This window comes from Alosa sapidissima, chromosome 9 (assembly GCF_018492685.1).
Source record: "Alosa sapidissima isolate fAloSap1 chromosome 9, fAloSap1.pri, whole genome shotgun sequence".
Taxonomy (NCBI): domain Eukaryota; kingdom Metazoa; phylum Chordata; class Actinopteri; order Clupeiformes; family Clupeidae; genus Alosa; species Alosa sapidissima.
This window is the reverse complement of record NC_055965.1, coordinates 26,598,831-26,624,280: the sequence shown is the minus strand read 5'-3', so window position 1 is coordinate 26,624,280 and position 25,450 is coordinate 26,598,831. Positions and strand designations below refer to the sequence as shown.

The following is a 25,450-nucleotide window of genomic DNA, read 5'->3' as shown; positions in this document are numbered from 1 at the left end:
AAAGGACTCTAAAAATAAATTCCCTACCATGGCCCGTCGGGGGCTCCGTAGTAGGCTACAGGAATACAGAAAGCGTTTAGACCGAATTCTCATCCGGGACGCTAGAGGGCGAAAAGAAAAATTCTTGACTGGGTATGTACAAACATAAATCACTGAAGTAGATTCCAGGAGCAGCTGGAAACGTAACATTGTTCAAAGCAGATAATTAATGGTTCACTTTTCATGTTTTACTGACGGTTACAATTGTCTGGACTTATTTTGAGTTCGTACGCTTAACTCACAACATAATGCAGAGTCTGACAGACGATACACTAAGCTTTGCCTCGAGCCTCGAGAGTTTAAAGTCGCAACAACACACAGGCTGGCACGGGATGGATGTTTGTGTGAAGGTGAGAGTGTCTGAGGTAGCTTAGGACTAGGCCTACGTGAACGGTGTATCTTGAAAACTACTGATCTAGGCAGTGACAAGTAGCCTAGGAACAGTTTCATGAAGCTAACGTTAACTCTCTTGATTTTTTAATCGCCGCCATTCTTGACCGAGTGTCTCCTTATTTGGAACAATGGAAAATGACCATTTACATTTGTGTCTCAATCTGCTAATTGGCTTTGTTGTCAGTTGATATCTGAACAGTGTATGAAGTGATGTGTCTGTGTGTAGATCACGGATGAAAGTTATCAGCAGCAGCATGTTGATATGATGAGTCACAAGCAAGCCTGCATTGACCTGGAGAAGGCAACTCTGTTCATCACTCAGGTTTTGCAGGTAAGACACACACACACACACACACACAATAATTCATTTTAACATATTAAGACTGTATTAAGGCTATATGTTTATGTGCTTCACGATCTGTGCCACACTTGGCAACCACCCTGCCTATAGGCCTATGGTTTCCATATGGTAACTGTTTTAGAAAAGCAATAAGCCACTCAAGTCCATAGGTTACAGTCTGCTGGCACATTGTGCCTAACAACGCCCTATCTGTTGTATACAACAGATAGGGCGTTGTTAGGCACACTAAGGCACAATATAAGCACTGTAACCTACGGCCTCTCTGGGCTTATTGCATAATTAGTTAACCACTGATGATAAGGCCACCGTCTACTGTAGATGCACACACATGCTGGGTCATTCCGTGTCAAATCAGACAAAATTCAGGAAAATGGTTGCTGCACTGTCTCATATTTTGCTCAAAGTTTGTCTAAAATATAGGTCCCAAAGATAGTTGAAATAGTTTTGTTAGACTCCAATGTTTCATACATTTTCCACCCTTGATTTTGTATCAATTTTTTACACTCAGAAATGATTTATCTTGGAGGCCATGTTTAGGCATTTATATCTTGATTAGTATTATTCCTAGCCTGCCCAGATTTTGTAGATAAATAGATACAGGGATACTTTTTCCCTATGCCATTCCACATGACTTGTTTTCTCATAACTCAATTTATGGAGATTAATGTATGATTTTTTTATATGGGTGCATTACCTAAGTTAATATTAATGTCTGGTGAGAATGTCATGCAAATAGCCTCATTGGAAGTATGCTTACTAAAACAAATGTTGACGTGTCCAATACTTATTTTCCCCAAAATTGGCACTTTGGCACTACGAGTCCATAAACTAAGCTACTTTTACAAAGATTTCCAAGTGCCTACTATCTACCCCACATACCATTTTTATCCTATGAAAATTACCTAAAACACAACCTCCTCTTGTTTAGTCCTTAAAGGAACACCTCACAGTTTATGAAATTGGGTTATTCACCATCTCCCCTGGAGATAGCTAAGTGAGCAAAAGTATTTTTGTCTTTGCACATGCATTAGTTCGGCAGCGCCACTGCTAGCTCAGCTTAGTTTAGCATAGTGAATGGAGTATCTCGTCTCCGGATAGCATGTCTTGAGTAAAAGTGAGCCAACAACAAAAAAAAAAATCCCTAATTAGTTCTTGTGGCCTCCGTATTCACGAGTACAAATGCCAATGCAGATTAAGACGAGGCAATTTCCTAGGTAGGTATTGACTTTGGACTATATTGGGGAGAAATACAGGCAAAGACACTGTGGTGCAGAGATTGTCGGTGCTGTGGTGAGTGAGACAAGGTGCTCATGTGTTGCATGATATGCCAATTTCATAAAACAATGGCGTGTTTCTTTAAAATCTTCAAGCACATTATAATTGGAGATCTCAAATATTGGTATAACATTAATAAAATATAGTATGAAAAAAAAATATTGACCGATACCAAATGCGTACAAAAACAAGTTTATTCTACTACTATCACTCTTATTTCTAATCCTAATCTAGGGCCTTTTAGAAAATCCATAAGAATGCCCATACAAACGGGTAATTGTTCTGTCATACTTAGAACATGCTTGTCTTCCACTCTACAAAGTTTGGGCTGCCTGATGAATATTGCATTATATTAGTGCCCAAACATTGCTTCCCAGATAATGGGATTTTCAGGTTGTAAATAATATGAAGACATGATTTGAACAGCAATATTTTACAGGCTTTGGTTTTGGGACCCATTGTTGATCGAAAAATTTTGAACAAAATCTGAGAGGGTGCCGTAACAACTAGGGCTGTCAAAATAACTGATTAATTTCGAATAATTAATTTGAGAAAAAATAACTGATTTAAAAAAAAAAAATAGTGCAGATTAATCGATTCCGTATGACCTTTGACCCCGAGCTGTTCTAGTCAGTAACCATTAGACTGTAAAATGAAGGAGAGAGAAGAAAATGTGCTGCCTAGATCATTGCTTGGAACATTTACAGTGTTGATTAAAATAAAGTCCTCTGCAATGTCTGCAGCAAGTAATTTGCATATTACCGGAGTTCATCAACTCTAAAGTCACACATCAATGCAAAGAAATAGTGTTGACATTGAGGGGAGTGTTCATTTATTTTCACTTTGTCCATTAGGTTATACTGTATCTGTGGCCTGAAATGCCTTGTATGTGAAAAAAAAAAACTTCTTCCTGAAGCACTTTTGAATTTATTTCCTCAGCATATTAGGTCATATCATAGATTATTATGGCCATTATTTGAACATTGAAAATAATAATAAAAGAGTTGTTGTACTTTAATGTCACTAATGCTGATTATTCAATGATTCGTTTGAATTTAAATATTTAAAATACTTTCACAGCAAAAATTATATATGCGATTAATTTAGATTAATTAATCACAGAGTATGTAATTAATTTGATTATTTTTTTTTTATCGATTGACAGCCCTAGTATTCTTACTTTCCTTGATTCACACAAGTGTTTTACTATCCACAAACATAACATTCCTTACTTGTGACAAGTGTTTTACTGAGTGATGTAAGTTATGAACCCATTTTCTACAAGCCACATTTCTCCCTAACATTCTGACATTAAAATTGTATTTTCCAACGAAACAAATACAGACAAAAATCTTTGTTTTTTACATAACATTCATTACTTGTGACTTGTTTGGAGTGAGTTGTACAAAACATGCTTATTTGTCAATATATATAATTATATATAATATATACATGTAATTTGTAATAAAATATATTCGGCTATATTAAAATATAAATGCACCCATTAAACTGGTCTTTCAGTCTTATAGACAGTGTAGATACCCTCTCCTGTTAGTTGGAGGTTTTGCTGAAAGCCATGACTATGAATATGATGCTCTCCTTAACAGCTGCTCCTGGCACACTTTGAATTTCTTCAGTAGGTTGATGTGTGTGTTTGTGTGTGTGTGTGTGTGTGCGTGTGCAGCATGCAGTAGGTCGAAACCGAGAGCTTTGTGTATTGATCCGTCGTCTGGAGCAGAAGGATGTGGAGACTGGGCGGAGTCTAACAGAACTGGCAGAGTCAAACCACCAGCTGCAGGCGAAGATTGATGAACTACAGAAACGTCTGGAGGAAAAAGACCACTCCCTTACACAAGCCAACCAGGTGTGTGTGTGTGTGTGTCTGTAGATGTCTCTACTAGGGGTGGCACGGTTCATGAAAAAAATCCGAACCGTTCAGTTCGCTTGTTGGGTTCGGGGCATGTGTGCATCGTATGTTTTTTGGCGGTTCATGGCATACATAATGTAGCCTTATGCCCATATGTGACCTCAGGCAGTTTTTTCCCTTTGGCGTGAAAGCGGAGGTCTGGAGTGTTGCGGATCACGTGTAGAAATGGCAAGTGGGAGAGGTAATAAAGGCAGGCCGGAGTTGGAGGATGCACCAGCGTTTGATAAGTGATGTGTGGGAACATTTTGGATTTAATTTTAGCGATAATAACAGCGGAAAAATAACTGTAGATAGTCACAGTTCTATGTGCAAGCATTGCGCAACATTCATTATGCTAGTGCAGGTCTGGAGTGGCTAATCGGGAGGATGGGCCGGTCTGAATATTGTGAGTCATGCTAGTGCAGGTCTGGAGTGGCTAATCGGGAGGATGGGCCGGTCTGAATATTGTGAGCTTAATATGTTTCTGAATTTCATTTGCTGCGCCCTCGCAGCTCTTCAGCAGATTTGGCTGTGCGGTCGCAGCCCCTTACTTGCGGTTTCCCAAAATATTAAGAAAGTAGCCCTCACAAAAACTGTTGCAACCAAGTCTATATTTGCAATAATTATAATTATAATTTTATCGCAATTATATTTGCTAATAATAATAATTAATTTTACTGTAAGGCAGTGGTGTAGTCTTCGTGATAGGCAGCACTACGCAGTATACCCACTTGAAAAGCATCACCATCTCAGTATACCCACTTAAAATAGGCAAGGATACATATTAACATTTGGAGTTGATCACAGTATATCCACTACAGCGAACTACTACATCACAGTATACCCACTATAGCTAACTAGACTACAGCACTGCTGTAAGGTAATAACCCCAGATCTCAAAAGCCCTTGGAAATAAAATATTATTACAATGTGTGTTGGGTCCTCCTCACATGGAAGATCTAACCAAGATCAAGACCAAGTAGCCCTGAAACTAGAGGAGCATTTAAATTTGACAGAGACAGGAGAGAAAGTGTGCATTTACAGGGCTTGTCAATGTTATGTGGTAGCCTAGCTACGCTATGTAGAAATAAAATATTCCGTAATATTTCAGTCAATCTTAGTGTGCTAAAAAGGCACAAAAGTTCCTGTAGATGGCAATAACAAATTCTATTTTTGTGCAAAATAAATAAAAATCATCAACGTCTTGCTGTATCAAAAACTCACCTTTCCTCAGAGATGGTTTGTGCATGATGACATGATATAATTATACTAATATTGTAGCCTAAATGGTAGATAATTTAGCTATACATCATATGTTAAAGTTTGGTATTTCTAAAGTGTTTTAAAAGAAAAAAGAACAACAAGAACCGTAGGGAACCGAAAAACGTGACCCTAAAACCGTGATACGAACCGAACCGTGGGTTTTGTGAACCATGCCACCCCTAGTCTCTACATGACAGTTTTTCTGCTGTGTGTGTGAGAGTGAGAGAGTTAGTGAGAGAGAGAGAGAGAGTTTGCGTGTGTGTGTGGCCGTGTGTGTGTGTGGCCAACCACTATCATTGGAAAGACTGCTGAACCACTTTCATTGGAAAGACTGCTGACTTGATAGTTGACCAAAACATACTCATTGACTACGTTTCCATGCACACCATATTCCTATTTAGGATCATATTCTGTTTATGGCAATATTCAGAATAAGATATGTAGCAGAAACGGAATATTCCTGTTTACATGTTAGTCATGCTGAATAAAGCAGTGGCATGCTCTAGAAGTAGTATCGCTCTCCCTGACTTTCATTTCAGGATCACAAAATAGGTGAATTTGGCCTGATTAAAGGCACTATTGTTTTGCATTTCAGGATCACAAAATAGGTGAATTTGGCCTGATTAAAAGCACTATTGTTTTGCATTTTAGCCTTACAATACAATAAGCCCCTTTGAGGGCTTTTCACCGATTCTTCATCTGTGTGTCTGCATCTTTGAGCATACGATGCTTTCAACCATCGATAAATTCCATCTTGACATTTAAACGTTTAGGTTTTAATACATAAATTGACCTCGTCTTCATTCAAGAAGTACAAACCTTTTGCCACACTTTTTACGCTATGTTTGCAAGTGCAAGGGCATCAAAACAAGCTACCAAAAGTGAGTAAATGATTTAACTTATTGAAGGAAAAAAGCTATCCAACCCTACCTGGCCCTATGTGAAAAAATAATTCCCCCCCTTAGTTACTAAATTGACCAATACTTTAATTAACCAAATGTAATTGACAATTGGTTTCTTTACTAGACACACCCAGGTATGATTACTGCCAATCCTGTTGAAACTGAACATTACTTAGAACCTGTCTGGCTAAATGTGAAGTTGGCTAAAAGGCTATGTTTACACCGTTAAATGTTACGTTAAACGTTAAAAAGGCTATGTTTACACCGTGAAATGTTACGTTAAACGTGACCCAATTCCAATCCCCACGAGTGCATAAATGAACTATTTCAGATTAGTCATATTAGTCAGATTAGTTTGCTTATTTTCAAAAGGTTGACATTTCTGTATTATAACCTCTTTATTCTAATATTGTGAGATACTGATTTTTTTTCATGAGCTTTAATCCATACTCATAGAGCTTAAAACAAAAAATGGCTTAACTATTTCACGTTATTTGTAATTAATCTATATGAAATAGTATTTTTTTTAAATATTGCCAGAAAAATAACTTTTTCATGATATTCAATTTTTTTACAGCCACCTGTATTCAAACGCACACACACACACACAGTATTTGATGGTCTTGTCTTGTGTTCAGAGTCAGATGAACTTGTCTGAGGGTCCAAGGCCGCTGGAGGATCCAGTGTCTCGTATTAAAGAAGAGGCTCAGGATGATTCGGCAGTGCAGCGAACAGAACAGCCAATATCATCAGCAGCAGACATTAAAGAAGAAGAAGAGGAGGAGGATGATAATGATCAGATTCAGCAGGTCTCGTGTGATGGTCCGGTCTCTGGATTTAAAGAAGAAGATGCTGACAATGGAGAGCTTAATGGTAAGAAGTGCTGGTATGGGGTGAAAAGAGACACACACACACACACACACACACAGTTGTGGTCATAAGATTACAGACCCTGCCTGAATTGGTAAAATACATAGAGGTATTATATATAACTGGAGAGAGTGACTAAGTTCCGTCCCCATTCATTTCAATGGCCCATGCTAGGCTAGCGACTTCAGCCAAAAACAATTGAAGTTGGCAAAGCACAGGCGAAGCACTGCTACTTGGATGCAGAGATATCATGCAACAACACATCAGTACTTTTCTCACTCACTACAGCACGGACAATCTCTGCGCCCAAGTGCAGTGCTTTGCCTGTGCTTCGCCCCATTATAGTCCCAATTCAATACCTGGCAAGGAGATCACCTTGTTTTAATCTGCATTGCCATTTGTACTCGTTGTGTAGACGGAGGCCACAAGAGGTAATTAGGGATTTTTTTTTTTTGGCTCACTTTTACTCAAGACATGCTATCCGGCTACAAAGGATTCCGTTCACTATGCTAAGCTAACCTAGCTGGAGCGCTGCCGGATTACGACAATGTATGCATGGAGACAAAAACATTTTGCTCACTTATCTCTAGGGGAGACGGTGAATAACCCAATTCACAGCTGCTAGCCTACTGTTTTTGTTTACAAGCATGGAGGTTGAATACAGCGCGCTCGTTTGGAATGTTCCCATATAGCAAAATCAGATCGGCAGATAGCGGACCGCTGGTGGTATGCCGCCAGTGGCGTGCCACTTGTGGTCCGCCGTTGGACCACCATCTCTTTAAATTGAACGTGTCATGAATATTTAGAAAAGTTAATAAAATGATATGTCGAGTATAACTGAGCAAATGAAAAAGATTTTAGACCAATAGTGGCAAAATATTGGGAAATTTGTCTGCAACCCGCCAGCGGACCGCCAGAGAACCGAGCAAAATGCCAGCGGACCGCCAGCTATGCCCCAAATGGACTGACAGTGGTCCGCCACCCTCTTGCTATCTGGGTTGTTGTTGTTGTTACATCCACCATAGCATCGATGAAAGATTGGAGCATGACCTACAGGCAATTCCAAGAGATTATGACAATGAATGTCGTCGTGAACAAATCCGTTACTGGAGAAAGAGAGCTGCAGTGCTTATACAGTTTGCCCAGCGTCAACAGCAAAGCAGGGTGTGGAGGATCGACTCGTGGACAATTCCAGTTTGGCAATAATGTAACATTTTGATGCTTCATCTAGTAGCAGAAGTGGGGACGAGTGTAGTTTTTTTCTGTATTTTACCAGGGAAACGGGGGCTGGAAGGCTTTATCACCCTATATGCATATTGTTCTGCCAACTGTTGTAAATTATACTACATTCTATGTACACTTGCAGTTGTGAAATCTTTTAGGTGATCTATTGCATGGTGTGTCTGTAAATAAGCCTCAATGCACACAAAGCGCACATGTAGGCTAAATAAAATCTATTGTGCATAGGCTAATACTTGAAGAAGTCACGTAAGTGCACACACTTGAAGCTGACCTACAGTATTTGTATGTGAGCTTCAAACATTTATATGTTTTCAGCGTTATTTAGCAGAATTACTTGGCTACGGAACCCAAATCTTGTTTGCGTTGGAGAGAGCATGCACAAACTTGTAGACTTTTTTTTTTTGTGATCAATTTTTTTATTAACGCCATTTATATCATTCAGAAATACAGAATAACTTCCATAACATATGACAGTTTGTGTCAAATGGTGTAAAAGACAAAAGACACCCCCTCTGCGGTCACAAAACTAAACTTGTAGGCTTTATGGTACCAGTATGGTATTCAGTAACTCAGACTTCAAGGCCATCATATATAACTTGAATTTCCCCTTGGGGATCAATAAAGTATCTATCTATCTATCTATCTCCTATCTATCTATCTATCTATCTATCTATCTATCTATCTAACGTTTTAAACAACAAAACAAAATACTAACATAACGGTGAAGTGATTTGTTTTTTCATGGTTTATTTTTCCAAAAGCTTCCTCTCCCCCCATGCCACACTGCAAAAACGTCTTATCTAATAAAATCTAACCAAGTGTTATTAATCTTATATCAAGATCAAAACATCTAGTTGGTACTGTTTTTAGTATGAAGAGACTTAGCACTTTCTCGTGAAATTGTTTGACTTAATTTAAGAAGAGCTTGACTTCTTCTAAGACGACTCATCCTGAAAACAAGCAAATTTGTCTGCCAGTGTGTTGAGTAAATGTCTCTTGATAAGACTCCTTAAAATAAGTTAAAGTCTTCTTAAATTAAGTCAAAAGGATCTTTTGAGAGGTAAGTCTCTTGAGGTAAGTCTCTTCATACTAAAAAAGATACCAAATAGATGTTTTGATCTTAATATAAGATTATATTTTTTGCACTCCAACATGACCCTGGCATTTAAGTGCTCCCGCTACATGGACGCACGAAAGAAACGTCATCGACACGCCCTCACGTGATGTGAATCTTTATTTTTTTTTTAAGTATATTTTTTTGGGCTTTTTATGCCTTTAATGATAGGACAGTGGAGAGTGACAGGAAAGGAATGGGAGAGAGAGCAGGTAAAATACATGGAGGTATTATATAGTTGCGCCACAGCTGGGACCACGTGGTGTGAATCTTAACCGCATGTTCATCGCCTCGTTCAGACACAGCTGATTTACATAAAGCCCGGAGGAAGTACTAGGAGGGGACCAGTAGAACAGCCGACTAAGTTGGGACTTCCATATGACCGTTTATGTTGTTCAGATATACGGTCCAACCATTTAACATCCGCAGAACCTCCGGTCTTACACGTATGTCTGAAAGCCCTAAAAGATAGAATTGTTAGCGCTCTTCTTCTACGTGCTTTAAAGTTCAAACCATACACAGTCTATGGTTCAAACAACTGGGCTTTGTATTCCCATGCTCTGACGATCAGTATCAATGATTGTTTCTTCTTGCACACACATAGGGCTCTAGAGTCTTTGCCATGAAAGATTTTTACATCTGATTTTTTTCCAACTGAATTCGTGAAGTTATTAGCCTTAAAATGTAGGGTCTAGGCACTCAGTGTTCGCAGTGCTCACTCCGAGGGGCAGGATAATCGGTTGTCTTTCAAATTCCCTCTGCACGCAATAGGACAGCGCTATGAGTCCCATGCGTTTCCCACCAGCGGAGCTAGTTGGCTAGTTCAAACTTTTGCCAACTTCATAAAAGCTTAACTTGTGTCACACTGTTCGCCAACAGCAACATTATCTTATTTGTTTTCAAGTAGCAGGGAATTCAAGCCAAACCGTTGCAACTCTGCCATCAATCATTATGTTAAGCCCGCCTAACGACTCTATACACGATTTGATTTGTCTGATAGAAGTTTAATTTTTCGAGCTCACAAGCCAACGGAGAGTTGCTAGACTAGCCCTGGCAGCAAATGTAATTTGCTGCCGCTTGGGTGCATCTAGATTTCTAGGCTATGAAGTTATTTCAATGACTAAATATTCAAATTGTGTAATTCAACATGCCATTTTGCTTTGAAAACTTATGACACCTTTGTACTTCCATAGGATTTTTGCTGCACCCAGTGTGAATTTGCAGCTTGGTAAACCTACACTTGCAGTCGAAATTAAGCCAACGCAAATTGAACTTTGCCAATTGAAATTGCTACCGATAGAAGCGCACAGGTCAGGTGCAGTGTGGTTGCGCACCCCTCAGGTGTAGTGTGGTTTGATCAACCAGGCATTTCAAGAGTTTGCAACAGCGGTCACATCAGAAACTTTCCTGTTCAGTTGACACTATTAAGGCTATTTAAAGTAAAGGGGACAGACTTGTGGGGCATCCGTGGCCTACTGGTTACAGGGTTCCCGCGGATCCTTAAAGTCTTAAATACAACTTTCGGTTTTTAAGGCCTAAACAAGTCTTAAATTGTCTGGGATGTCTTGAATTTCCGAAAGGGAGGTATTAAATTTGCGTATGCAGGCATGAAAACTCCTCACCTTTCGGCGAAATTTGCTGTTTTGAATCCAAAATAGGGGACTTACGTGGTTCGCACAGATCCGATGAGAAAATATTGTGTGTGGGGGGGTATGGGGTTAAACCTGAGTTTACTAATCGCGCGCAGACGCGAACACATTTTGATGCAGTGTAAGACAAGAGCCCAATTAAAAACTTGTCTGATCCAGTAACGATTATGTGAATGCAGCCCCTATGCATTTAGCCTATTAAAAACAGTGGAAGCTAAATTTTGCCGCGGATGCAACGCGAACAGAACGCTTGCGCTGGAATAGCCTCCCTGTCTGTGTGACTATATGCGTCTGAAATGTCAGCTGAAATGTGAGCCCGGCGAGCAGAGATCATGGGAGAGATGCTTATTGATGTCACAGGTGGGCTAGTTGAAACTTTCAACTTCTGTCAGAAAGATTGGTGTAGCAACGTAGATTGAGATTGGTGTAGCAACGTAGCATCTAGGCTGTTGTTAAAGTTAGCGAAATTGGACAGAAATATAGACATAACGAGTTCATTTGATGAAGAATACGTGCAGTTTGAGCCATCTAGATTGACAAAAGGTGAAGCACATAGGCATACTTTATCAGTATAGCAAAGGCTAATGTGAATAACTAAATAGTTGAATTAAATGCTCCTAAACTGGGCTGGTGCGTTTTGTCGAGTTCAGAGACAAAAGCAGTGTTTGACATGGTAATGCGGTCTTTTAAGAAACGTTCAGTGGCCTGATCAGTAGGCCTAGTCTGTGTCCAGGGTTTAACATGTAATGTGAACATTGTTCACACAACTTTATTGGTTGGTTAAACACACTAGCACAATGCCACAATATGTAAGTAGCCTATGCTGCAGGTTAAAACTATTAAAACCAATTTTACAAATTAAAGCCTAGTCTACCCTACCCAAGTTTATTTATTACCTGGTTTGGTCCAACAAATATTCAGACTTATCTTATTGAGACTCATTCTAATAGGCTACTATGAAGTGTCCATTAGGCCTATGAAATCTTCAGAAATGTCTGATAACTTCAGGCATAAATAAAGAAAGCTTTCAAGAAAACGCATGTAGATTACTGAGGAGGAGAGGGCCAGGCTGAAGCATGTTGCCACACAAAAAGAAGAAATAATAAGTATTTTTTTGTAAAAATTTAGTCATTTTGTAGTTTGTTTTCTTTATAAATCTCTGGTTTTAGGCAACTTCATACTCCATGGAAGCTATGCACTATTGGCAACAATGTCGCTTGTTTTGCTATGAAACGGCCATTTCCCTCTTCGCGCGTCCTTCTCACCTTTTTCACCCCTGACCCGTTTTCATGCCTGCGTATGGGACCGCCAGCGAGTGCAAGAGAGCAAGTGTCTCCATCCGGTTTCGTGTATTTAAAACGCAATTGTATAAGTGACTAAGGTGGTTGCAGAGTGAAGATGTTTTTCACGGGTGTGAAAACGGTAATAATACAGTACAAATATTCCTGACGTTTTCGTGGTGTAGCCGAGGCCTGAGAGATACGCAGGTAGCCTACGTGAGTGGTAGAATGAGCGGGAGAAAGAGTTGGTCAGCCAGTTAGCGATAGGTTGGCCATACGTTCAAATTTAGGCCGGACATATGGATTTTAAAAGCCCTGTCCGGCGTCTGGCACAGCCTCAAGCCGGACGCTCATTTGTCCTCCTTTTTGGAGTTGCGCTTGGCATCGAGAATCTTTGGTCGGACGCAGCATCGTTTTTACAAACTATGGACGCGAAGACTGCTGGTCAAATTATGCGCAGTGCTTCTGTCACTTGTCTGATAATTTGCTGCGCATTTTATGAAGGAACCATGGGCTGACAGAAAAAGAAAACAAATGTTTTCGCAATCAGGAGGAAATACTGTACATGTTAAGTTGATCTGTTTGCATCTTTCCAGCGTGTGTTGCTGGCCTAGCTTAGGGAAGAAAATATCTGTCTAAGTTATAATACCTGTAATATCTGTCAGTAGCTTGCTTCCCAGCGTTTCCCAGTAGGCCTACTTCGCAAAAGTTGTGAAATATAACCGCATAATTTTTGAATGTCGGCGACTGGCTACATAAAAAAAAAAAAACGTGCGTTCATAAAACGTGCGTGCTTACGATGAAGCCAGCAGTTTTCAGCAGGATCATGCGAGGAGGACCTGTCTCTTAATTAATTTAAAACAAGTCAATGGTTTTACAATGTTTCAGTCAAGCTTTGGTTGGTTTAGATACAACTGGTATGCAAAATGTAAAGTAGTGGATTAACTTTAATTTGCTGTGCTGCATATAGGACAATAGATGCACATAGTAAATTATATAAAGTAGGCCTATTAAAATATTTAAATAGCTTAGTCTAACTTTGAAAAAAATATTTAAGAAACCATACCACTGCACTTGGTGTGAGAAGAGTTTTACTCAAGAAAGTAGTCTGAAACAACATACACGCATTCACACAGGAGAGAAACCTTACCACTGCAGTTGGTGTGGCAAGAGTTTCAGGCAAGCGAGTAATTTTAGAGCTCATCAGCGCATTCACACAGGAGAGAGGCCATACCACTGCACGCAGTGTGGCAAGAGTTTCCCTCAAAAGGGAAAATTAAAATTAGTAGGAAAAAAAACTATTGCATAAAACATGTTTAAGTTGTCGTATATATCTTTTTGCCGTGGTATAGTCTTAATTTTTGCATTTAGATGTCTTGAAAAGGTCTTAAAAGTCTTTAAATTTGCACTTGGAAAATGTGCAGATACCCTGTGGTTAGGGCTTAGGGCTTGGAACTTAAGGGTTGCCGGTTGAATTCCCTACCAGTAGGAAAAATATGGGCGGGGGAAGTGGTTGAGCACTGCTCCTATGCCCACATCCACGCCTGAGGTGCCCTTGAGCATGGTACCTAACCCCTCAATGCTCCCCGAGCATTGCTATAGCAGGCAGCTCACTGCTCCGGGTTAGTGTGTGCTTCACCTCACTGTGTGTTCTCTGTGTACTTCACTAATTCACGGATTGGGATAAATGCAGAGACCAAATTTCCCTCACAGGATCAAAAGCATATCTATACTTATATACTAGACTAGGGTTGTTGGATATTTGGCTATTTCCTTAACTGGCAGCCTGAGCATTTTAATCAAATACATAGGATAATCATTCCAATGTTGCAGGAATTTATATTAATAGAAATGTATTTTGTTTTAAATCATGGGTTGACATGGGTTATGCCTGATCCTACATGATCCTACATGATGATATAATACAACCTAAACCATACAGGCATTAAGTCAAGAATACATTGTTTAATCCAATAGTTTAATTTGCCGTCTTCCAGAAATGCTTTACCAACATGGACGCACGAGGACACTCGTGCCCAACACTAAACTTGTGCATGAGCTGCATGTAAAAACAGTTGCAACCATGGAACACCATGTTTTAAAAAATTTCAGCAACCAAATGCCATGCTAATTGGCTGAAGCTAACCCTCCAAATCCAGACCCCCTGGTATAATATTTACCTTTCTCTTCAAGAAGAAGCTTTTTTGTTTTTCTCGAAGTCACGAACACTGTCGGTAAAAAATAAAATCGTTGCTACCTAGCTATTTTTCAAAAACTGGCCAATATTTCACAAGTTCTGCTAGGCCTTGTTAATTTATATGAGCACAATCGTATACACGTCGGTTGTGAGGGTCAGGAGTCTCAACTCGAGGTGAGGAGGAATAAGGGTCTCTGGACACCTATTGAAGGAGTGCACGCATTACATTATTGTGCTGTGGTCAATGTGAACGTAAGTGTCTTCTTTGTTTGCGTCTGCAGTAGAAAAATCGGACCTCAGAGCTGAACACCCTGTCTTTTCAGCTGAAGACATCAAAATTGAACTTGTCCAGGTACAGTGGTGAAAGTCTACGATGTTTGTAATGTCTAGTATAGTTATCCAAATCATAATCATTATCATAAAATCATGTCTTTATTTCATCAGCCAAGCTAATGCCAATATTACAACAAATGTTCAAATATTCCAAACCAAATTAAACAAGCATTTAACCAAATGCTAGGTTGATAGTTAAAGTTAACTAGTTGATACATTTTCCTTTGGCCAAATGTGCTGAATCTGATTCCCAGCATTTCTCCCTTTGTGTGTTAGGAAGAGGAGGACACATCATACTTGGCTACAGTGTTCAGTTCTGAGGCTGCTCCAACTGCCCCATCCCCTGCAGAGAAGAAGCTCCACCACTGTAATCTGTGTGGCAAAAATTTTAGTCGTTCGTTTTGTCTTGCTGTTCATCAACGCATTCACACAGGAGAGAAACCATACCACTGCACTTGGTGTGAGAAGAGTTTTACTCAAGAAAGTAGTCTGAAACAACATACACGCATTCACACAGGAGAGAAACCTTACCACTGCAGTTGGTGTGGCAAGAGTTTCAGGCAAGCGAGTAATTTTAGAGCTCATCAGCGCATTCACACAGGAGAGAGGCCATACCACTGCACGCAGTGTGGCAAGAGTTTCCCTCAAAAGGGAAATCTCAAACAGCACCAGTGTATTCATACAGGGGAGGGGCATTTCCACTGCAGTCAGTGTGGTAAAAGTTTTAATCAAGAGGGAAACCTCAGAATTCATAAGCGTATTCATACTGGAGAGAGACCATACCACTGCAGTCAGTGTGGTAAGAGTTTCAGTCAAGAGGGAAATCTCAGAAGTCACGAACGAATTCATACAGGAGAGAAGCCGTATACATGCACTCAATGTGGCAAAGAATTCAATGTAAAGGGGAGTCTTAAAAGACACCAGCGTATTCACACAGGAGAGAGGCCTCACCAATGCACTCAGTGTGGCAAATGTTTCAGTCAAATAGAATATCTCAAAGTACACCAGCAAACTCACACTGGACCTCAATGCACTGAAGACTCTATACCAGGGATCTCCAACATGGTGCCCATGAAATAGTACTGTGCATTATAGGCCTACTTGGCCTAATGTGAGAGATTTCAGATGTGCACTGTAAAATGCATCTTCATAAGTTAGGCTGGTGTTGGTGATTGCTATTGAAATGTTTGTCCAAACTAATTGTCCATTGAATTTTGGGCAGTGGTAAAAATTGTAAACTAAATTATGCATTTTGTTCTTTAAAAATAAGATTAGAACAAAAATTTATATTGAAGTAGGCTATTGAAGAAGCAAATGTCTAAGCTTTTAACATGTCTGTTCACTATTTAGGCTAATTTTAATGAAAATGTGGTTGCTTAATAGTGGGCATTATACATGTTGATAATTTAAATGTAAACATTACATATTATTTAGAACGATTATCCTCACAAAGAGGGCTGAGGGTCTTTATTTTTTTTTTTTTCAAATGAGTAGCCCTCCATATGATTTTGGGTCCTTCAGGTAGCCCTCATTTCCAAAAAGTTTGGAGAACCCTGCTCTATACTTCCGTACAAAGCCAAACCACAGTAACTATGCTGTTGGGCAAAATTGAGTTATGACTTGAAATGGACTTTGTGACACTTTTGTGACAAAGTATCCAGGTTCAACTGTGTTCAGTTTCAGAGAAACATGAGGGTCAATTGCAGTATCTAAGAAATACCAAGCTAATACCAAGGCTGTGATGCATTAAAACTAATGTGCCCCCTTAGTTTTACTTGGCCTAATCCTAATACGCTTGTGCCTGTGTGATCATAGTCAGCATGGTGCTAGCAACTGCTAGTGCTGGTTTTGTGTGGGCAATAGTTGAATTGTTGCATTGGGGAGGGGTATTTAACTGTAGTATTCAAACTGTACTGTATTGTAGTCTACTGTGCATAGGTTAAATAAACGAGACAGTGCGTCTTTCACTACTGCAGTGGTTCTCAAAGTGTGGGGCGCGCGCAATGATTTTTTTTCTTTTCTTTTTTGACAAAGAGGATCATATGATTCAAAACAATATAGACACACACAAAAATAGGAGTCATAAACAGACTGACATGAATTAAAATCAGATCCAGGGGACGAGACGGTAAATGTAACATGGAACCAAAAGGCGAAATTAATATTTTAACATTACCATTTTGCTGTGATGATGGGCTCAGGTGGGGCTTGAAAATTCCCCACCTCTAAAGTGTGGAATGACAGAAAAACTTTGAGAACCACTGCACTGCTGTGTCTGTGTACTTTTGACTCAAAACCAAACTGTGTGTTGTGTGGTCCATTGCAACCTGAAATTAACATTTAATGAATATAAGTGTTTACATAAAGCTTTGTATTTCACTGTTGTGAGACTTGGTATTTATATTGCACAGTCCAACACCAGGCGCCTCTGGTCAGTACCAGGAGTTCGGTAGCACATTGAGTTATTGGTAAGGCCTGATTTTTTATGTTGTAAAGTGCGAAACGGTACGGCCGGGCGATCAAGGCAACACGATCAGAGAAGGTTAGTTGGTTATCAAGCATTAGTGTGATTTTGATCTGCCTACCTTTAATTGACTGCAGTTTTCCAAATCTTCAAAAAACATTGCACCTATTTTTCCAAATTTCACTTCCTCTAGCAATTTATTTTGCAACAACTGCTTAAAAACACCATTGCAATGTTTTAGAGAAGTTGCCACAAAAGAAGAGAAGATCATTGAAAAGTTTCTGGGTGTCCATATCTGAGGACCTCTCTTGGACCCTCAACACCTACCATGATCAAGAAGGCTCACCATTATCTCTTCATCCTGAGGAGACTTAAGAAGGTCCACCTGTCTCCTCAGGTCCTGGTAAACATCTACCGCTGCACCATTGAGAGCATCCCCACCAACTGTGTCACAGTATGATATGGCAAACTGCTCTGCCGCTAAAAACAAATCACTGCAGAGGGTGGTAAAACCAGCCCAGCGCATCACTGGTTCTCCCCATCGAAGCCATCCAAGGCAAGCGATGCTTATGTAAGGTGTGCAGCATCATCAAAGACTCACCCCAACCACAGATTGTTCACCCCACTCCCCTCCGGGTAGGCGTTACAGGTCTCGCTGCACCTGAAACAGCAGGTTCAGAGGAAGCTTCTTCCCTGAGGCTGTCACCCAACTAAACTCTAGCTCTGCATCCCGGGGACAACCAACCAACTATGCCTCCCCCGTAGGCTAACAATGGGCTACTTTTAAAAATAGTTATGAACTACAAAATAGTTATGAAATGCATTGATTAGGTTTGGCCAGTATCTACCTGGCTGGTACATCTACAAGTAATATATTGTGTCTTACAATGAGTAAACATAAACAAAATGTTACAAAAAAGAGGGTCACAGTCACATTGATTTGCGGACTTAATTTATTTCTAAACATGTGGATTCTATCTGGACATCGGACCAGCATGAGAAAAGGAAACCCTGGAATGGATCTATTTCATGACCTATTTCATGTGTTGTGTTTTCCCAGTGAAACGGACAGGACTATGCGCCTCATCCTCCATGGCCCCTTCAGGGAGTCCCACGTCCAGCTGGACCCTACAAAAAGAGCTGGAGGAGTCCGGAAGATTGTCCCGTCCTCTGCGTAAACACAGCTCCCAGCTCAAGTCTTGTCATTACTCTCTCACAGGAGAAAAGCCATACCACTGCAATCAGTGTGGCAAGAGTTTTCGTCAAGCGGGAACTCTCAGAGTTCACAAACATATTCATACAGGAGAGAGGCCGTATAAATGCATTCAGTGTGGCAAGAGTTTCAGTCAGCCGGGAAATCTCAGAGTTCACCAACGAATACATACAGGACACAAGCCGTATGAATGCAATCAGTGTGGCAAGAGTTTCTTTCAAGAGGGAGACCTCAAAAGACACCAGCGAATACATACAGGAGAGAGGCCGTACAAATGCACTCAGTGTGGCAAGGACTTCAATGTGAAGGGACATCTCAAAAGACACCAGCGTGTTCACACAAAAGAGATGCCCTACCAGTGCAGTCAGTGTGGTAAGAGTTTTGGATACAAAACGACTATGAATAAACATCAGTGTAAGAATAGGGGTGCAGCCGACCATAGTTGATCTGTGATCCCTACGGACCACACCCAACAGTTCAGGGGTGCGTTTCTAGAAAAGTAAGCAACGATGTTGCTCAACCACCGTGGTACAACACAACTTGTGATCAAACAACGTCAACACCTGTTTCTAGCTAGAAGGTATCGTACCTGTGTAGCAATTCGCTACCTCTGGTGTTCGAACACTGTAGTTGCAACAGCGTTGTTGATAATGCAGTGATACATATCATTGGTGGCAACGTATAATACCCCACCCCCTAGAAGTTCTCTGCCACCGCCCATGTTGAGTTTTCAAATTTAAACCAAAAGTGATAAATGCTGGCATTGGCATTGTCATTGCCATCAGCAAAAACCTAAACCTATTGCAAGCATATAAAACAGTTTACTTACAGTATACTTATCGACTAATTGTGTTAAATATCTATGTTAAAAAAATGTATAGAGCCTAGACGAATTTTAGGGTATCGCAAGTTTTCTTGTCTGTCTCGTTGCTTAACGGAAGCACGTTGATACTCTGCGCACTTGACCAGAGTTTGCATCCTCTCTTTCCTTTTCACTTCTGAGTAAGAGTAGGCCTACGATATACAACAATAGGTTTTGACCCTACATATTTATGCATATAGTTACTCTACATCGAGAGACCATTAGGAACATGACATCAGTCAAAAACGATTGTTTCAAATAGTTGCAGTGCTCTATTTGGTATTTTCATGTGTCACTAGTTCACCTGCACATAGTTAGAAGCATGAAGACAATCTCACTTCATAAGAGAATTGAACCTATAATGTTTGGACAACAAGAACTAGAAACGCACCCCAGATTGGTTGTAGAGTTCATAATGTCTTAGGAGACCAAATTGTGTTAGTAATATTTCCTTGAAGTTGATGCAGATTTGCAGTTAAAAGAGAATGTAAAAACATTTGTTCACGTGTTAAAATCAGGTGTGTTTACCTGGGCACATCTAATCCAATTACAATTGGATTCATACCTCAGTTGAAATAAAATTACTGTTCTGAAACAGATAGTTCTGGTTCTTGATTATGATTGACTGAATCACGTTTTTTTGCTGCTGCAAAACCTACTGCAACCCCCCTTGTTCACCACATTTCATTATATTTTACTGTGCTACTAATTGTCAAGAGTTGCTACATCTCAACGTTGCTTTCTAAATTACTTGTTGCTATGTTTATATGTTATGAGCAGGGATGTAGTGAAGGCTAAACACAAGTAAACACAGTTTATTCACCTCTTATTAGAGTTTGTCCACCTTTCATTAGAGTTTATTCACCAATTGCAACTTCTAACATTAAAAACTCACACTGTATTATCCACATTCACAATATGTATACTCATCAACACTCTGGGAATCATTTAATACCATTGGTATTGTTATAAACATTGGACAATAACCTCCACCATCATCAAACATGTTCTGAATGCCTTTTAAAAAATCTGATACCGCATGGCACAGTCCACCTTACTGTGATCACAGAATTCATAGTTTACCCACCTATTATTTTACCACTACACCTCTGGTTATGAAATCGTGAAATACTTGCCTAGTAACTTTTTTATTAAATCAATAACCCCTACTAGAGGTGTCACAATTTCAGTTTTAAGTCAAATATACCAGGCCTGTACCAGGAGTTGGGTAGCAGATTGAGTCACTGGTGAGGCCTGATTTGGTGTATGTTGCAAAGTGTGAAACGGCACGTTCAGGTGACCCAGGCAACATCATCAGAGAAGGTTAGTTGGTTATCAAGCATCAGTGTGATTTTGGTCTTACTACCCTTAATTGACTGTAGTTTTCCTTTTTTTGAAAAAATCCTCTAGCAATTTCTTTCCTCAACTGCCTAAAAACACTGCAAAATCCTGAAGGGATTGTATGGGCAAAGATGATAGCTTTTTTGAAGTCTTTAATAGTCTAATCAATCTTTGTTTAATATCTATCAGATTTATATTCAATCCATTAGGGGGTCCGTGGAGGTACTGCAGGGGGTCTGCCAAATTATCTGAAGCATTTTTGTTCCTCCTCCAAAAATTTTAAACGGCTACGTGAACATAAACAGAACAGAAAATATGCCTTCTATTTGTTCATAAAATAACACATAGTCTAACCATGAGTCTTCATGCAATCGTGTGATCACCGTGGGAACATGTGTGCACCAATATCCTGCGTTAAAACACATTACCTCCATCTGCCCCAGAATAGACAACGGGCAACCAGGTGAGACATTTTGAGACGTTTCTGGGTGTCCATATCTCTGAGGACCTCTCTTGGACCCTCAACACCTCTACCCTGATCAAGAAGGCTCAGCATCTCTTCATCCTGAGGAGACTTAAGAAGCTCCACCTGTCTCCTCAGGTCCTGGTAAACATCTACCGCTGCACCATTGAGAGCATCCCCACCAACTGTGTCACAGCATGATATGGCAACTGCTCTGCCTCAAACCGCAAAGCACTGCAGAGGGTGGTGAAAACTGCTCAAAGGTGCCACACTCGCCTCCATGTGGGTGCATATGTAAATCAGTTTTCAGTTGGTCTAGAACGGCCTACTCTTGCAGTTTTACAGAAAAGTCTGTGTTTCCCCATTCAAAAAAGAAATGCTTCACTTCATTGTTAGTCTGACATCCAAAGTAGTTGTTTAACTTTATGTGAACGATGCTATTTTCTGTGTCTTGTTAATTCCAACGTTGGGGTCTTTGGAGGAAAAATGCATATAATACCAAATAATATTGCTGTATTTTACAATGAGGAAACAGAAACAAAATGTTACAAAAATTAATTAGTAGTGGGTCACACAATCACATTGATTTGAGGACTTAATTTGTTTGTAAACATAGATAAGTACAGATGTGTACACACATTTGTTTTGTTTCCATTCTTTTTTTTTTTATAATATTTTTATTAAAACATGACCGGTACATTTCAGATTTGTCCTACCAAATTAATTCTATTCATCAGACCAGCAGGAGAAAAGGAAACTGTGGAATGGATCTATTTCATGACCTGTTTCATGTGTTGTGTTTTCCCAGTGAAACGGACAGGATTATGCACCTCATCCTCCATGGCCCCTTCAGTGAGTCCCACGTCCAGCTGGACCCTGCAAAAAGAGCTGAAGGAGTGTGGAAGATTGTCCCGCCCTCTGCCTAAATACAGCTCCCAGCTCAAGTCTTGTCATTACTCTCTCACAGGAGAGAAGCCATACCACTGCAATCAGTGTGGCAAGGGTTTCAGTCAAGCAGGAAATCTCAGAGCTCACAAACGAATTCATACAGGAGAAAGGCCGTATAAATGCACTCAGTGTGGCAAGAGTTTCAGTCAAGCGGGACATCTCAGAGCTCACAAACATGTTCATACAGGGGAGAAGCCATTTAAATGCATTCAGTGTGGCAAGAGTTTCACCCTCGAGGGAAATCTCAGAGTTCACCAGCGAATACATACCGGAGAGAGGCCATGTAAATGTAATCAGTGTGGCAAGAGTTTCTCTCAAGAGGGAGCTCTCAAAAGACACCAGCGAATACATACAGGAGAGAGGCCGTACAAATGCACTCAGTGTGGCAAGGACTTCAATGTGAAGGGACATCTCAAAAGACACCAGCGCATTCACACAGGAGAGAGGCCGCACCAATGCACTCAGTGTGGAAAACGTTTCAGTCGATTAGAACAACTCAAAATACACCAGCATGTTCACACAAAAGTTTAGTTAATCCACAATGTCATCATGTGAATGAGCTCATATGCACCAGAATGTGTTGTCTCTGCAGCACCACTGTTCCTAGATCAGCATGATTTATTTCATATTCACATTTACATTTGTTTTATTTTCTTATAGTGTCACAGTATTAGACGTTTCTTGGTGTTTTATGCCCTCAATGTTGTCTTCAAGGCAGCGCTGCCTGGAAGGCACTAGGGTTAGGCATGGGTTAAGGGTAGAGTTAGGGTTGGGGTTAGGTTTAGGATTAGGTGCCTTTAAACGTTGGGGGCAGAAAACACCATTGAGCGTATTAGACATATTACTATTTTTTTTCTTTATTATTTGTATTATATATTTTGCCAGTGGATTTCTCAAGACTCAGAGCACTGTTACAAAAGCAATGTGCAGGTGCTTTAGGGTGACATGTAGACTTGTGTACTTTAGAGACATAGATTTAGAATAAAACAACAACTCCCTCCTTCTCCATTACTGTAGCCTAAAAAGGAAGCTACAACAGGCGTGTAACTGAAGCGTTCCATTCGCGACACGTAAAATACATTGAAGAAGACTGGTCTATTTTTTAGAATGTACGTGCCACTATCACGTCTGGTCTAGCTACTGCTACTTCTTTCTTCTTCAATTACGTTGAAGTAGTGGAGAAACTATAATATACGATTAAATACAGTAGCTTATTACTTACAAGCAGGCATACAGAAAAGGTTAACACAGATTTGAATCCAGGACTGTAGAGGGTGATAAGATAATGGCATGTCCAGAGCCGTATAGAGAAAATGTGGCCAACTTTGCCATGTTTGATATCAACGTCAGATGACTACAGCGTAACCCTCTGGGGCAAATACGCTGTGTTGAAATATCACTTATATTCACCATTATAACAATGTTATCATCAATGTTTATCAATATGTAAAAAGCCCACAGATATATGGATATCCAACATGGTGCCCATTTGATTACCTAGTTGGGCAAACTCTCTTTATATATGGCTCTGGGCATGACTGAATTATTTGAAAGCATGAATCAGATCGCTGAAACAGATTCAAAGAGCATCAAAACAAATCCATATCTCCCAACAATTTGGAAAGTTTCTTTTTTTTAAAGTTATTCTTTGAGTATCAACCATATTGTTCCACTAAAGTATTATGAAGTATATGAAACAGACAAAACATATTTGTAAATAAGTTTGATTTCCTTTTGCATTTTATGAAAACCTCCAATAAACTGTTCAGAGAAAAATGACTGAATTTTCTCCATATAATACAATGGGTTAGGCTTTATGCAAGGGAAACTGGCTGCCAAGGCGTCCTGCTATACAGAATTAATGAACGAGGTGGAGGCAAAGAACTTCCCACCGCACAGCGGAGAGGTGTTTCCTCCACCGAATGGGATTTATATGTATAATGGGCCTTTATCCCGCTTATCACCCGGTTGCCACTATAGACAATAATCATGACACTATTTATCACCTGGTTGCCACTAATCATTGATTTAAGGCTACAGCTAACTAGCCAAGATGAAAAACAAATGTAGTAAACTTGATTGATATTGAAGTAAGCTACAATGTAATAGTCTAAGTTTGCAATTACTACACACGCCGTTTGTAAAACATGAGATGTACTGTTTTCATAAAAATGTTGGTGCTTTTCCATTTTGCGTTGCACTTTTTTTCCCATTCAAAGTGCTCAGGGCGGCAGTACAAAAACACAAGACGCAGCAGGCTCTCCAAACACGAGGCGCTCTGAGCGAATAAGCAGCACGCAAAAAGCTTACTGCCAAAAGGAAACAACATAAATAATAATAAGTTTAAACAGTATGTTAGAAATGTATCAAGACATCTCATCTGAGACACAATGAACAACACATGGGCAAACATATAAGAGGGCAAATGGTTCACTTACTTTGAATGCAGCCGCAACAGGTCATTGGATGGGTTGTGAATTGCCCTCCCCGTTGAGGAGACAAAAAACCTGTCTTCCGCGTCAACATCTTCACTCCTCTTGCGTTTCTTGTTGGATCTAAGGAGCTGTGGATGCACCCGTCTATGGTATAGATCAAACCACTGTTGGCAGAGGAGAAAAGGGAATTAAGATTCACTTCTGCTGTTGAACACACAGCTGACTAACCCACAGACGAGCAGGTTACAGATGGACTGCTCATCTAAGAATACACTGTCCCTGTTTCTCCTATACAGGATTTCACTCATTCTTCAAATGACATTTGCTTTGGTTTATCCATTTTTTTTTCTCCGAGGAAATGTGATATCTCTGAATTGAACTTACGTGCGCCTCCTCCTCTGACAGGGCAAACGAGGCCTCTTCCTGTGGTGCTGTCTTGTGCTCCTGTACGTCAATGATGTAACGCGATTGATGTTCTCTCCTGGCAAGCCACTCCGCCACAGTCATGTGTGCCACCACGCCTGGTCGTTGGAGGTGTTGCAGAATGATAACAGCCTCGAGGTAGTACACCACAAAGGTGCACTCGGCCAACTCCAATGAGGCAGAACAACTGTCCGACAGTTTGTTCATAATTGCCAAAAGGTCCTTCTCGGCAGCCCCCAGAACAGCCACGCATTCATATGGTTGAATGTGCCTAATAAACACAGAGTGTGTATTGATGGTCCTCACCTCCTGTTTGTAATTTTCATTTAGGAGATCTATCCTTAGGTGTTCGGCAAAGTCTTTCAGCAGTTGTTTTTCCAGTGGCTGTTTGTTATAAAGCTCCTTCTTAAGCATGAGTTGCTTGGTCTTCCGGGAATAATTCACATCTCGGCCACTGCAATGTGGGATAAGACTTTT

At 40.2% G+C, this 25,450-nt stretch overlaps 1 protein-coding gene across 1 annotated transcript; it reads left to right on the top strand.

Annotated features, from left to right (window-relative positions):
• The first annotated feature begins 371 nt into the window (after positions 1-371).
• LOC121718500 (zinc finger protein 883-like) lies at positions 372-22,732 on the top strand. Its single transcript, XM_042103512.1, has 9 exons — positions 372-389; positions 659-763; positions 3,753-3,932; positions 6,778-7,012; positions 14,773-14,843; positions 15,101-15,191; positions 18,349-18,873; positions 21,976-22,579; positions 22,708-22,732. Exons 1-9 carry the CDS (start codon positions 372-374, stop codon positions 22,730-22,732), a joined length of 1,854 nt encoding a protein of 617 aa, XP_041959446.1.
• The last annotated feature ends 2,718 nt before the right edge of the window (positions 22,733-25,450 follow it).

Excerpts from the sequence above, each read along its gene's own strand:
- LOC121718500 (XM_042103512.1), top strand. Across the intron at positions 7,013-14,772 it reads TGACAATGGAGAGCTTAATG|TAGAAAAATCGGACCTCAGA; the intron begins GTAAGAAGTGCT and ends TTGCGTCTGCAG. Across the intron at positions 22,580-22,707 it reads AGGCCGCACCAATGCACTCA|CACCACTGTTCCTAGATCAG; the intron begins GTGTGGAAAACG and ends TTGTCTCTGCAG.